The 15,372-nt window shown below is 36.4% G+C and overlaps 1 protein-coding gene across 1 annotated transcript in view; it reads right to left on the reverse strand.

The window, feature by feature from the left end:
• Window positions 1-609: 609 nt before the first annotated feature.
• Window positions 610-15,372, reverse strand: part of RIC1 (RIC1 homolog, RAB6A GEF complex partner 1) — a 46,334-nt gene continuing 31,571 nt past the window's right edge. Inside the window, exons 13-26 of the mRNA XM_066569468.1 lie at window positions 14,022-14,060; window positions 13,656-13,766; window positions 12,973-13,062; window positions 12,182-12,342; window positions 11,041-11,179; window positions 9,869-9,985; window positions 8,369-9,097; window positions 7,886-8,044; window positions 7,642-7,775; window positions 6,371-6,657; window positions 5,386-5,580; window positions 3,432-3,609; window positions 3,114-3,302; window positions 610-2,814 (exon numbers count right to left, since the gene is read on the reverse strand). Of these exons, the coding sequence (XP_066425565.1) occupies window positions 2,529-2,814; window positions 3,114-3,302; window positions 3,432-3,609; window positions 5,386-5,580; window positions 6,371-6,657; window positions 7,642-7,775; window positions 7,886-8,044; window positions 8,369-9,097; window positions 9,869-9,985; window positions 11,041-11,179; window positions 12,182-12,342; window positions 12,973-13,062; window positions 13,656-13,766; window positions 14,022-14,060 (2,814 nt within the window). The 3' untranslated portion in view covers window positions 610-2,528. The remainder of the gene's footprint in view (window positions 2,815-3,113; window positions 3,303-3,431; window positions 3,610-5,385; window positions 5,581-6,370; window positions 6,658-7,641; window positions 7,776-7,885; window positions 8,045-8,368; window positions 9,098-9,868; window positions 9,986-11,040; window positions 11,180-12,181; window positions 12,343-12,972; window positions 13,063-13,655; window positions 13,767-14,021; window positions 14,061-15,372) is intronic.

A 15,372-nucleotide genomic window follows, 5' to 3' on the forward strand; every position in this document is an offset into this window, starting at 1 on the left:
GTGCTCCAAGGCTGCCACTGTGGGTATCTGCTCCAGCGTGCTCCACAGTGGGCTGCAGGTGTAGAGCCTCTTCCTCATCATTTAAAGGACTGAGCTGCTGAGCAGTACCAGAGCAGTAAGAGGCTGATTAGCAAGACTATATAATTTAATGTGTGTATTTACTTGGATTGAGCCACAGGCTCCAGGGAATCTCTGTTCCAGTGCCTGGACTACCTCCACCTGCTCCTCCATTATGGGCCTGGCTGCCTGTGCAGGACTCTTCCTCACTCATATTCCACAGCATTTTTTACTCCTTGTTAAATACATTACAGAGAGGAGGTACCAGCTTATGTTTGTTGGAACTGGCTCTGTCTGACACAGTCCTCCCTTGCCACCACACCCCTGCCACCTAAATGCACTACATCTCTTTTCACAGCAGCAGGTGGATGTAACTTCAAAGATGCACTAATAAGGCAAAGGCTCGATTCCTTCATCCTGTAAAAAAAAAGCTGCAGGAGTATAAAAAACAATTTCATCAGGTGGTTTCTCTGAGAGCTTTGTCTCTCTAAGATGGCCTACGTGAATGGCTTGCAGTCAGAAATAGTTCTTTTTCACAGGAGTAACTTCAAGTAAAGTTGAATATATTTGTCTTTTAATTACAAGTATAACAGCAGTGAAATCAAAATACAAAATTAGCATGTAAGATTTGCATAGAGATAATTACTACTAAAGAAGTACAAACTTCTAAAATTTCACAACTAAAAAGATTTACCTGCTAAACAACAGTAGCACAGTAGTAAGATATGAATATTAAGAATGTTAATATATCAGTTAATGTATGTTTTACTTGCACAGATCCAAAACCTGAACAGCAGAACGCTGACCAGGATGGGCTTGGCTTACATCATTACCACAGAACCACAGAAAAATATTAACTTGAAGCACAGTTTTTATTTCTTTTAACATAGATTAAGCAGGTTTCTTTATCATAAAAAAAGCTTTAAGTATTATCCCCTTAAAACAATAATGAATTTTGACGTCAGGTCACAAGAGGCTTGTAGGTATGATAGACATTATCTGTAACCAGTAGCTACAATGCAGAATAAGCTTAATGCTGGGACTCAGACTGAGTTTCTTTCCTCTAACTTCAGTCTCAAGTTTCAACTCTTAAAATGAAGTTCAAGTTGCATTCATTAATAGCTCCAGCTTTCCACGTAATACTCGCAATTATTGCACTTGTACTGGTTGTATTGGCTTAGAAAAGCCATTCTAAAGCAACAGTTTAATATCTGTACATTTTAAAGCACTTGATCTTATCTACAAAGGAAATAAAGATGATGAAACCACAATTCATTTAAAACTTAATTGTGAATAGTCTTAATTTCAGAGTTTAAATGGATGTGCATTTAGTAACTACACTAGAAAAGCAACAGATGCTGTAACTACCATAGGATGACTAGTTTGGTCCATGTCAGTAATCAAATGATGTTATAAAAAATAAACTAGTTTATCGTGTATAAAATGAGTAATGTTGCATTTTTGTTCAGATTGCACAGTACAAACAAGCTAATATCTAAATTAATACTGTTACAGGTAGTTATTACATAGGGACAGCAGCTAGAAAAAATAAGTACCTCAAAGCAACAGACTTCTGCAGCCAGGTTTTCATAACGTTGTATGAAAGTTAAATATGTCTTAGTTAGAAGTATGCATACTATAAAATGTTTGAAAAATGTTTAAGTATGAGCTGTTAAACTAGTTTTCCATAGCAAGAGTATATGATGATTATTTACATTTTAAAAATCCATTTATCAGAAAAGAATTTACAATTAAATAAATAACCTTCAGCAGTCCCTTAACCCAACTACAAGATCTGTTAAGTGGCAGTAAAAAAACAGGTAAGCCACCTTGTGTCAGTGTTAGGTCAGTAAAGTATGCCTCATCCAGAAAGAAGTGCAACTCTGCTTTAACTTTGCTAGTCATCTAGAAACATGCAAACACACATAGGTACCTCCAAATATGGTACAGTCTTGAGTATTTGTACAAGATTATTCACAAAAACATACAATATATTTTACAGTCCTTTAATACAAAATATCGGTATCAAACCAATCTGAACTGCATTGATCAGACATTTATTAGGCAGGCAAGCTGCAAAGAAAACAGTTTTTATATTTAATCCCCTGTTCGCCTTTTAAACTCAAGCAAGATATAAGTAGTTTCTTCAGAACGTGTTGGTGACGTAAAGGTACTGATGAACACAGGCTGAATCTGTCTCCATGTGTGTTCACTCTCCAACACTATTTAAAGTATCAAAATGTAAAGCTGCAGTCTGGCCGTTGCATCAAAAAAGAGTCATGCCTCCTTTTGAAATTATTTGATGAAACTGGTGTTTAGTTATCCCCACTAAAAATTTCAAAGACTGAAATATTAAAAAACCAAAACAAACAAAATTAAAAAGAGAGTTCAAATCCAAAACACAGAAGCAGATCTAAGAGCTGGTTTGCTTCCTTTCACACCTGAACAAATGGAAGTTGTTCACCTTCCATTTAAGACACAACACAGTCATAACTGCCTTCTTGGAATGAATCCTCATCCTCTGTCTTAGCCTTGTCCTCTTCATGTCTGCTTGCATTGCTGCTTCCAGCATCACTCTGAGGATTAGTGCCATGGCTAGATGAAGTCCTGCTTTCCTCAGCTCTTGGGTTCGCTTGTTCAGGAACCTTAGAAGGATTCACTGGCTGAAATGCTTCTGGTTGTACTTGCTCTTCTACTATTTCATTTAGTTTCTGGATCTGTGGTTTGATGATACTTAGAAATGGCTTGTACCCAGGGCTAGGAAGAGAATGGGATGAAACACCATAAATGAATTAAAATTAGTACTTCTGTCATGTACCTGAAAAGCAGAAATGTTTATAAATAAAGAGAAAAAGGCAACCCTGATCAAATAATAAAAGTTGGAAAGCTCTGGGTTTGTTTTGGTTTGGTTTGTGTTTTGGGGTTTTTTTTCCCAGTTTGATCACAACTCTCTAAAGTGAGGTTTGAGATAAGGAAAAGATAATAACTTTTGTTACTTTTTAGGTAACAAAATATCTACAGCTCAAATGAAAATGAAGATAGAAAGTAACACTTACCAATCTGTAGAAGCCCACTTGTCAACAGCATCTAGGCCAGTCTTAATATTCTGACAGATTTCTCCATCAATATCAGAGGACTGCATGATACTGAAAACCTGGCTGATAACTGAAGATTCTCTGAGAATAAGGCCTATGACAACACACCAATCCAGACATCCTGCTTCCATGAAGATATGTAGCAAATACCTATATGGAGAGAAAGGCTGTTTATTTTTCTACTCCCAAGACAAAAATTGCAGTGTGATTGTGCAGATTGTTTCTTTGTCCAAATGCTGCAAGCCAGCAATTCTCAGTCTCAAAGGTGTCATTACTTACCGCAGCTGCACCTGTGACTTGTGTGGCCCTTTACTGGCCAGCTCTAGAGAGAGCTGCTCAAGCTCTGACTGAGTTAAACTTAGACTGGAGAAGTTTTCATCCACCATGGTCCAGTCTCCATCCACCATAGAACTTGTTTCAGTCAGGTCCGTTGCTGAACCAATGCTGCATTCATCACCTATCAAAAACACTCAGAAACATAAGGGAAAAAAGAAACTACTTACTTTAGTAAGACTCAGAATTTCTGAACTACTTCCTATAAAAATTGACAAACAGTAATGCTTTACGGTGCATCACAGTTACTTCAGGCATATTGTCCATCCCGCTTCAGCATTCTTCTTGTCACACTGGATGGTAGAACTAATGTTGCAGGAATGCAATAGCTTTTCTATCCAGTAAAAATAATTCAGGAGAATTATTATCAGTAAGGCATCCTAGTATCTGCTGGCAATCATCATAAAAGCACCAATACAGCATCTTGCATACTATAGTCATAGAATTAAGTCCAGGAAGGGTTACAGTCTGTCTAAAATTCTGCTTATTTAACTTTAAATTTTGTTAAAATGAAGTTTCAATATAAAATTATTTTCTTCATACAAAACCATGAAGATTTCACATGTTTTGTAATGTAAATATTTACCAGCACAAAATACAAAAAGAAGTATTTCCAGTAAAAACATGAAGAGCACATGCAGTAACAGAATTTTCAGAGGAACAGTAACAAAGCTAAAAACATTACAGTGGTGAGTCATGAAGGCACCTACTCTTGAGAACTATTTCCATATTAAAGCATATGCATCTTTTCTTGGAAAAAGTTTAGGAAGTCAAAAGGTTATTTGATTATATTCTTGCCCATAAATACCAGTGCCGGATTAGTAATTTATGAAATTTTTATTAGAATTCAGCTTGCAATGTTTTGAAGGCTATTAATTTCGTTTCTTTAGAAATAAACTGCTTCAAACTGTGTAGCAAAGTCCATTGAACTCAAAGGTCTTCATCCAGCTCAGAAAAAAACCCCCACATATACCTATTTATATAAAGACCAGTAGTGGCAGACAGCAGTAAAGTCAATGCAATGAAAAGAGGTAACTATTTTCTTGCAGTCTCCAGATTTAAAAAACAAGAGAAACAGGAGTGAAAATAAAATGAGACCGTGCTCAAGCAGACAGAAAACATCTCCAAATGCTCTGAATCTCACAGAAGAGAAGGCTCTACAGTTGTAAAAATTAAGAAAAAAAACTGTAGCTCACACTATGTACTTAGATCTTTGCCCTAATGGAGTGGAAATCACATGATTTAGATACTGTTGAAAACGCTCTATGCTCAAGGACAAGAAGAAGTATACAAAATTTTAAAAAGAATACAATGGTCTGACAAACTTTTCCCATATCCTTTTGTGTTCAGAAAAAATACATACAAAGTACAATTTCTATTTTAGTAAGCTCGTCATACATTGCACCTTTTATAAAGCAATTTACATAAAGCCTTAGGAAAAAATACAACTATATGGATCTCTAATTTCCTCAACTTCCTCAATAAGTGATATATCTAATATTCTTAGAAAACCCAAAAGCACAAAGTTCATGCAATTAGAGCTGTTCCAACACCTGCAAGAGGCTGATTTATGCAAGAGACAAGGAAACAAAAAACCACAACGTAGGACACTCTTCCTATCCAGACTGAAAAAATATTGAACTTCAAGTTATCACCACAGATAGAAACTTCAGCAAATATTCCATATTCAACTTCATGTCCTTAGAGATGTACAACATGGCCATTACCTTTCTGCTGTAAAAAATTTGATTCACTTTTCAATAAGTCCTTTCTTTTTTTTTCCTGAATTTTTCTTATCAGTAGTTGAGAAGGGACAATACAACAGTGACACACAAATATCAAAATATAAGCACACACTTCACATTCTTCCAATGAGCAGATAGAAGGAAGAGTGACTAACCTTTACTTAGCAAAGGAGAAAGGAATGCATCTTGCATGTGTGGTCCATGGGATGAAACAGTATCAATCTCTCTCTGAGAAGAGCTGATAGTACCAAGCCAGCTACGACTGCGAGGTGTGTTTGAAATCCCTGTGTCCATTTCCATGTTTACAAAGGTGTCTGTAGACTGAGATTTTAGTAGTTGTTCCCCCACAGCTAGAAAAATCAAAACACACCATAGAAAAATCATGCAAGTATCCAGAAGGAAATTTAGACAGTTCTCTCCTGGCATTTCAGGAAGCTAAAATTTCCATCTAAGTCAATATTAAGGGGACCAATGAAATTCAAGGGAATGCAGCAAGTTTAGGCATTTCAGGAATTTCTAACTAGCTTTTTATGAGAGCACTGGCATAAAAGAAGCATGATGTAATAAAGTGTTAGCATCAACAGAAGTAAATAATGATGCTGTTACTAAAAAGAGGAAGACTTGGCAGCAATGTCAGCCTTGCCATATGGAGATAAGGTAGCAAATGTCAACTTTGCCGTAAGGAGGTAAGGTAGTGAACTGAGAGATCAGTAACATAAAGGAGGCTTAGAAGTCTTCTAAGTTCTTACTGTCTAACAAAGTAAATTTCAAACATTAGGAACATTACTATTTATTTTTTAAGAAGTTAATCAAAAGCTCATCAAGAGACTACAAAAGAATATTGATTTTAGTTATTTTCTGCAGCAGAATTTACACTGAAGCAATGTCCATGTTGAGTTCAACATCTACAGTGATGTCCAATTCAGTACACCTGAGAAAGCAGGAGAGGTACTGTCTATGCTAAACAGAATCTCTTAAAAAAATACACTCTCTGTGAGAAAGCTGTGCAGGTGGCAAGCCTCAGCCTGTTCTTATCTTGGCTAAACAGAGGCAGAACAGACCAGAACAGAGATTCACAGATGTAGCATTGCAGGACGGAAATCTGAGTTTGAAATATATCAAACTCAGATGCTACTGTACCTGTCTTGTACTTTCCATTCTTGAAAGGTGAATTAATGGATGAAGCTGGTATAACTGGAAATGGCCAGAGGAAATCCTTGTGTAGCTTTTTCAAAGCACACACAAAATCCTCCACACGGGCAGCTCTGGCTCGCTCCTTGCACAACCAGCCGATCAGCTCAAAGCCCAACTGTGCAGCAAAGCAGCCAAGGTCTTTCAGCTTGATTTCCTCCAGCAGACGCCGAGCATGCCGCCAGAGCATCATGTCAATATACATGTTCTCAGCACAGTCACTGTCTTTACTCCACCTACACACACAGCACAGAACAGCCAAGTGAACACTGATAAAGCTGAGTCACAAAGGCCACAACTGCAGAACATCAAGTCACCAGAGTAGTAAAAGGGGAGCTTTCTATATAACAGCAGAAGCAGTTTCCCTAGTTCCTTGCTGTTTATATTCTCTAAAAGATCCCACTGCCTCAACAGGTAGGTGAAATAAAGGATTTAAGTTACAACAGCAGCAGTTTTTATAGAACATTAAACTATTAGCAATGCAGAAAAAAGTAAAGTAGGAGATAAAAGGCAGATGACATTGCAAAGTTTAGAGAAATAGTCAAGTATTGGCCCACAGCCCTTCCTATCCAAACCTTTAAGACAGTACTCTCTATTAAAAATTCCTAAATTCAGAATTTATACTAGGATGGTTTTAGAAATCAGGATGGGGAAAAACGCCAAAGCAAAGATAATAATTTCAGTTCAATCCTACTTCTGAACTGTAATACCTATCAATATCAAGTCGGTACACAGCAGCTTTAGAGGGGTTCACCCCAAGGCATAAAAGGTTCTATTTGTAGCTTGGAAACACAGTGCCAGATCAAGATGTGCACGGCAGCAGAGCAGTACACTGTGATGCTGTGAACTGTGAGCAGTTCAAAATGCATTTTTCAGAAAAACAGGTCCTTTAAATATGAGGCACGTGATCTCACTAGCTACTTAAATTACTACACATGTAATATGTACCACATCCAGTGGTTTCAGAGTCTTTGGGTCAGCAATATCTATGTAAGCATACCTGTGCATACATACAAACATACATACATGTATTTACATGTGTGAGAATATATTTTCCCAAGAATGTTATGAGACACAAACAGTACAAAAGTTGTGAAATTATAAATGCAAAAAATGTGGAAGGAGATTATGACAAATCTATCAAATAATTTATTCCTATAACTTAAATTAGTAAGAAGTTAGTCCTCTACCTAATAAAGTGGGGAATGAGAAGACATTACCTTTTTCCAGACGGGCCAGAGGGCATACTCAGAGTCTTTGTCAGATTAAATTTGCTATGGAGATTCTCCGCTGATTGGGATAAACTAATGCTGCGGTGCCTGAAGAATTCAAAACCACTACTTGAACTAGGTTCCTAAAAGCAAGAAAACCAAAACATACACTGAAAGTACCAAACATTATATATAATATGAAGATTAATCATACAAGGCATGATGCTCAGTATTTACTTTTCTCATCACAAACCTGAGTTGTTGGTGTAGTTGGGGGTGTTTCTGTTTCTCCAGAGCCAATGGCTTTAAGAAATCTAATCATATGACGACAGAGATCCCACTTTCCCTGCTCTAAGGCAGTATTAAATAGGAGAGTAGCGTGTTGTCTGCTAACTGCTGGAACTTCCATATTCTGCAAGAAACAAAGCATAATTAAGTGATTTTGTTTTACTATAGAAGATCTGAAGTTCTATTAAGTCAAGTCACACTACTTCACATTCGAGTATACCAAAGATTATAAACAATAAATTTCATGCTATAATTTTCCCATTTAAAACAGTAAACTAACTACTTACACTGCATGATCTTACCACCCTTCATAACTGGACATAATATCAACAGAAAACTGTTACATTAAAGATCTGTTGAACATGCACAACTTTGATATTACTTTTTTTTTAAAATACTGCAATATTAGTAAATATCAGTACTCTTGCAATATATCTGGTGCTGTTACCTGTAGGATAATAAGGTAAGAGGCAGCTGTGTCCAAGTCCTGGGCCATTAAGCACTCTTCAAATAAGTCCTTCGGGTTTCCAACAGCAGCAAAAAGGTAATTCCACAGGGCATATTCTGTCTTCCTAGCACAATGAACAACTGTCTGCAGGAAGAGGGGGAATTCTGTAATGAACTTCGCCACAGTGGGAAGGAGAGGGTCGGGAATGGGTTCCCGCGAGGTAGCTTCTTCTTCCAGCACTTCATGAAGCATCAGTTCTAGTACATGAGGGAAGTATGGTAATGTGGCACAGGAGTGGGCCAAAAGCAAGGCTTGTTCACCGAGGTTCCTAACCAAGAGCTGGCGTAAAATGTGATGGAGGTAGATCTGAGAGGTTCTCTCAACAATGGAGAACGGAAAGAGAACCTCTAAGTGTTCTCTAGCACTGGTTTGAGTGTATAAACAGTCATAGAGCACAGTGTCATTAACAGCACCAAGAACCAAGGCATCTTCAAACAAAACAGCCAATGGGTATATGTTGATGTGGAAAGGCAGCATGATCCGTCTTGACAGAAAGGAATGCGGTTTTCGATGATCTCTGGGAAACAGGGGAAGCCAGACTTTCATACCTGCCCCACCACAGCTGAGCCACAGAGCCTCCAGTAAGTGGCGTTTCTGTTTGTTAATCCTGCAAGTAGTCCATACATTTTCAACAGACTGGGCTAGGACAACTGGAGCACAAAAAGGCAGCTATTTAAAATGAAAAAAAAAAAATCAGTATCCATTATTCCTTTTATTTTTACCCTATTCACAAGAACTCAATTTTTCAGCTAAGTATTGTCTTCAAACATGTTATTCTTCTAACATAGAAGAAACAAATCTGCTTCTCTCTTATCTGCATCCTAGCATGTGACAAAACACCACTTAATACCTATAACTATTAACTCAAGACATTTCTTTTTGTAACCTCCTTAATAGTTAGTCAGGAAGCAGAGATATAAGAATAAAGGTGAAAAATAAAAACCTGTTCTCTGCTTCTTCAGTTAGCCCCCAAGTCCAACCTAGAATTGACAAATCTTTATCTGAATTTTCCAAATTTCAGTCTCCCAATGTGCTTGTTTCAAATAGAATTGGTTTTCATCAGCTCAGAAGAATTGAAAGTTCAGTAATTGATTTGTATTGTTGTTATTGCCAAGAACTCTGTAAATGTACTCTGCAAAAAATGATAATGTTCCATAAACATACAAAACCGTTCTGGACAGACTAGAGATTTTCTGTTATTGGTGCATATGAAATTTTTGGCAGTATCTTTAATCTTAAAACTTGTCTATTTTATTTCAATATAACTAGCGAACACAAGCAAATGCTCATATACTTCCAGCCAACAATTCTGTCAGTAAGCACAAATACTGCCTTGCTGATGGTCTTATTTTCTTTATGTCTGGACCACTCTCTTGCACAGCTTCTTCCATCACTGCCATCTTTGAAGCCATACACAGTACTCCACATACATTTACTCACATGCTTTCTTTGATTAGGATTATTATCTTTATCTCGTATCTGGGGTCCAGATCGATCCCTTTGCAACATGATAAGTTGTCCTGCTAAGTTAAGCATAATACTTTCAGCTTCACAAGCCTAAGGATAGAAAGAATATTATGCAAATTATTTAAGCTTTTTGAATTATAATTTTACTCATAACCACATTAAAAACCCAGAAAAAATGTAAATTAAATGTTCCACTTTACAGAGATGACTAACAGCTGAATTCAATATAGAAGGACTCAGAAAAATCAAGAACAAGTTCTTGTGCAAAGGAGTAAATACTGGAAGGTTTCTTATTCAGCAAACTCATTCCATGTGTTTAATATGGACTTTTTCCAACCATGTGTCTTAAAATGGGCAATCCACCAGCATTCTAAGAAAAATAAAAGTCTGTATTCTTATCAGTATTATCACAGTATGATTGCCAGTATCTGACTGCAAAGACAACATTGGTACACAACCCAAGAGCTGAGCCAAAAAGAGCTGAGCCACAGTTGTACAGCATCTTGAACTTTTATTTAGCTGCAGTTAGAGAAAAATTGTTTAAGGTGTGTCAAGAAAGCAAACTATTCTGCTCAGTTAAGTCTACTCCGTTTTGATTTACGACAAAAATCCAAGTTCTCTTCGCATGTGCTTTCAGTGCCCTGACAAAATTCTGAAGGTTAAGACAGGGATCTTCACATCTTAAGTCATTGTTTGGCTGTTGCAGAATTTACAAAGAGTGCCTCATAGGGCCAATATGCCATCTTTTCATTTTTTCTATTTATTCTTTGAGTAATGGACATGTTGTTGCAAGAAAGGTAATTCCTAATGCCATGGATTGTTCTGGATTTTGACGGTTAATACATGATAGAGCAACATACCCTTGATAGAGTTAAATTTAATTTGTTCACCAAAACTTGGTCTCAAACTTTTCAAGTTAAGAAGAGAAGGTACGAAATAAAATCTAAACTCTTAGGTCTCTATCCACCCCCTCATCCCCAATTCCCACATAACATGTCTATATAGTGAACATCAGAAAAAGCACATTCTGGATTTTACCATATAGAAGAGTCACTGATTCATGACTGATTTATCAGCCAGGTAATCTTTAAGGAGTAAGCTAACAAATTCAGGCACCAATTCTATCAAATTTTGAGATCTGTTACCTGCTGAGGCATCTTCAAGGTGATGCCAGTCTCTGTTCTCACTGATGTCAAGGTAACAGACACTACAAGAAAAGGATGAGGAATGTACCGAGACATGGATACTTCTTGAAGAATTTGGATACTGGCAGTAGGATTAAGACTGAAAGGAAAATGACTACACTTAGAAATTTTACAACAGTACTTAACATGAAATAACTACCTTGAAGTAAACCTAACAAAAATAAGCAACTTACCCTTAGCAAACAATTTACTCTATGAAACAAATGACATTCCTTTAATCAGGAATAAGTAGAAATGCCCACATACCTACTCTATATAAAGTTACCAAACAAACCTAAAATGGGTTACTGATCTTGATACTTTGGGAAATACAGCTATGCATTGATAGAAGACAACATCAGATACTTCAGAATATGACTCTATTGACTCTTCAATGAGACAGTTTCCAGGTTCGGGTTCCGTTGGGAGCTTTTTTAAAAGCATTAAAAATATTTTTCTCTGAAGTTCATCAACAACTTGCTTTTTTCTACCACAAAAAGGTCCCCTCTTGCTAAAAAGATGATACCATTACTGTAAGAAAAATCACCTACATAGGGACTTAAACCCCCCATCTCTGAATCTTTATCTCCTCCTTAGATTCACTAATCTTAATTGTCTGAAAGCACCTGGCATATTTCACATTGCTACTCCTTTTGTACTAAAACAATTCCTCAACACCTCACCAAGACCAAACCTTTTCATCTTTGCAAGCCTGCTGCCACCTTCCCTTCACTAATTAGTGCTTCTAATATTAGAAACATGTTTTTATTTTAAAATATTCAAATATGTGGATGTCTTTTAGTCCCTTTTTGTCCTATTCATATTCAGTTTTCAAGTTCCTACAATTTATGAACATGTTTGTTCAGACAGCTGGAAATGTGCATACATCAGCCACTACCTACCTCTACCTTGCATGGGCCTATCAGTATGCGTGCAAATGAAAACACTCATGAACTTGTGCATAAAGATAACACCACTCCGTATTTTAAAAATCTGACTCCACCAGTTATCAAATACCTTTGTATTACTGTAGGATTTTACTCAGACTGAGAGCAGGTCTACAGGTACCTTACTGCAAAAGCATTCAAATAGTGACACTCACCCCTCAGACCGTCTCTCAATACTGTAAAGGCAAATGGAACAATCTGCTCTGAACAATATCACAATGTCCCGGAAGACACTCAGTAGTAACGTGTTTGCCTGCACTTTGGTGATGTGAGCAAACGCGTTGTCAAGGTTAGACGTTCGCAGGTAGATTCTCAGCTAAAAGGAAAAGGAGTAGTTTGTAAACATGTTCTGTTTACCAGGAAGGTAATATTAATTCCACTTTTGATTATTTTCTTTATTGTGGAATGGTTGTCAAGAATTTCTACCAAGACACACTACTGAGTTTTTGTTTCATCAAGTATTTTATCCTTTGCATCCATTTTATTATTATAACCAAAGCAGTTAAAGCACAGTACAGCCAAAGCTGAAGTACTGAACACAATCATAAGGAAGGAACTTTATTCACCAGTTTTAAAAAGCAAAGAGTAAGTAAATCTCCTCTGCCCATATAGTTTAAAAGCTTGCAAAATTCTCCCAAAATACTGTAAACAGGTATCTCAGAACACACTTCATGCTAATATGCAAAAGTGTCACAAAGTTTTCAGAACAACGAGTAGATTCACTGTAGTCAGCAGTAAACAGTTTTTAATAACAACAACAAAAATTTTCTGCAAAGAATTACTTATATATTAATATATAAACTCTGAATATAACCAAAAGCCACCAAAGTTTATCATGTATAAACATGTTCACAATATCACAATAAATTTCATGTTTATAATAATACTGTCATACAGATCAGATATTTTAATCATTATATGTTTACTTTGAAGAAAAGTATCGCACCTCTTCCTGGTGATCATTTAAATTATAACATGCAAGAACAATGAAGTCATTCCACCAGGCTAAGCCACCTGTTACCATCATAGTTTGCTCCTGAAAAGAAAAAAGCAAGCAGATGACATATAGGTATGTATTTTTATACACTTACACACACAGACATATACATTATATGGGTAATTTCTTAAAGTCATGCATGATCTCTGTAAGCTTTATGCTTAGTGGCAAGACTATGAATAAGAAGTTCTTAATGTTTAAAATAACCAAAGTACTAAAGAGTAGTATGTGAAGGACAAACCTCATCCTACAAAATATAGTTCCAGAGTTCTTCATGCTACTGGCATCCCTGGACTCTCTCAATTGTGTTTCTAGCCTGAATTTATAAGCTTTACATCCAAAGCTACATCACATGAACTCTCAGATAAAACAAATGGAATTAAGTGACTGACTATATGCATGCAAAATTGGAACACTCTGCTAATATTCAGACACAAATTAAGTGTGTCAAAACCACAAGACCTGTGTTTCAGACACTTTATGAGAAACACATGTATAACCAGCAACCCTAATCCCAAGTGTGTCTACAGGCTGTTTACTTGAAAATGATACTCTTTAATTTTCTCCAAGTCTCACATCCCAACAAATAACATCTTCCCTGTGCACCAGAATAAAATTCCATAACCTCTCACCTGGGTAATGTTTCCAAACAGCTTCCATTTTTTGGTGAGTAAAGAATAATGTGCAAAACCAAACTTGCCAACAACAGCTACATTCTGTCCAAGCTTGTCAATAGCTGAAAACTGTAAAAAAGAAATAAAAGCCGCCAGAACCTCAGATGGGAACTTATTTAAACTATATATCCTATCCAAATATGCACCACAAGGCAACAACATCAGACTCAAAACGTGTAAAGTATCTTCACGTTTCATACTTTACTAACACAGTTTTCTCTCTGTAATGTAAATTAATTATTTCATTTTCAGAGTTCAGCCAATCCTAAGGATAACCCTCCAATATTTTTAAATAAGCATGAACATATTCTTAAAATAACTCACCCTTATAGGCCAGTTGCTCTCTAGATATGTACTATGAATCTAAAAAAAAAAAGAGAAAATGAAAACCACATGACTATACCAACTACCATTAAAGTACCGATTAATTGCCACATCCTACAGCAATTTGGACAATGTCAGTTTCTTTTCAAAACACTATCATGAAGGTATTTAATGTTGGAAATTTGTTTTTAAATACAATTACAGCCCACACACCAAAAGTTATTGATGCCTAAATGTTACCCTGTTTTGAATACACAAAACATCGAAATGCATTAGCAACACACACCAATTAATATTATATTACAGATTAATAGTCACAATTTGCTCATCTCTCCTCCCAGCTACTTCCCTCTCTAAGAGAATATTTCAAAGGAACATAAAGATTTTGATAAATACAGTCTTCAGAGAGGACTTTCAGTATAAGGATGAAATTTCTAATCCTGTCACAAATACACACCAGCATATCCAAAAGCCTTCCTATGAGAGGACCTTACTGGAATACGTCAGATCAATCTCAATTTGGTATTCTTCACGTCACATGGGATGATACAAAATCAGCCTAGAACTCCATTCTCCAATCTGACACAAGGAAGGTAGGTACTCTTGAGACCTAGGCACTGTCCTTTTTCATGGATATGCTGCTCTGCACCGTAATTCTGATTGTTTCAGCTTTACTTTTACCACAGAACAAAGATATCTCCTTCCTACACCAGTTTTAGAAGACAGAAGAGCTACTTGGCCAGCTAAAGTGGAAATTCAGCAGTATCTAGAACCTGCCTGATATGCCTAGAATCAAATACTTTTTAATACTACTGATTCATGTGCTATGTGAAGAACAAAATACTGGGGATCCTTCAGAAATCTGTTTTAAAAGTGTCACCAATTCAACCATCAAAGAATACACATTAGAATTACAGATTAAAAGATATTTATCTATTTTATTTATATTACAGTAGAAATAGAAGTCCCATTACTACCCTGGAAACAATTTCTTCTTTGAAAGTCTGATATTGCGAAGTTTTAGTTATATGCTTAAATAGATGCCATTTTTTATGTTTGAAAATACAGATGGAGTCAGAAGACTATATACATCAGCTGAATATATTTTAAAGCATTTTGCATAAATAAAAAAACAAACACCTAAATTATTTCTTGTGTGTTGCACTTATTCTCTCTTTCAAAGCCCAGGAAAGTAATTAACTACTCCTTCCCAAAGTCATAAAAGCTTTTAAGACTGTATTTATTGGCTAGGAGGCAAACTCATACTCACAAGGCTGATAGGACCAACACTGTTTTACCTTTTGTCAATGAGAAAAAGCTGCACCATGGCAAACCCCCAGCGACAATAAAA

The sequence above is a fragment of the Molothrus aeneus genome, chromosome Z (assembly GCF_037042795.1).
Source record: "Molothrus aeneus isolate 106 chromosome Z, BPBGC_Maene_1.0, whole genome shotgun sequence".
NCBI lineage: Eukaryota > Metazoa > Chordata > Aves > Passeriformes > Icteridae > Molothrus > Molothrus aeneus.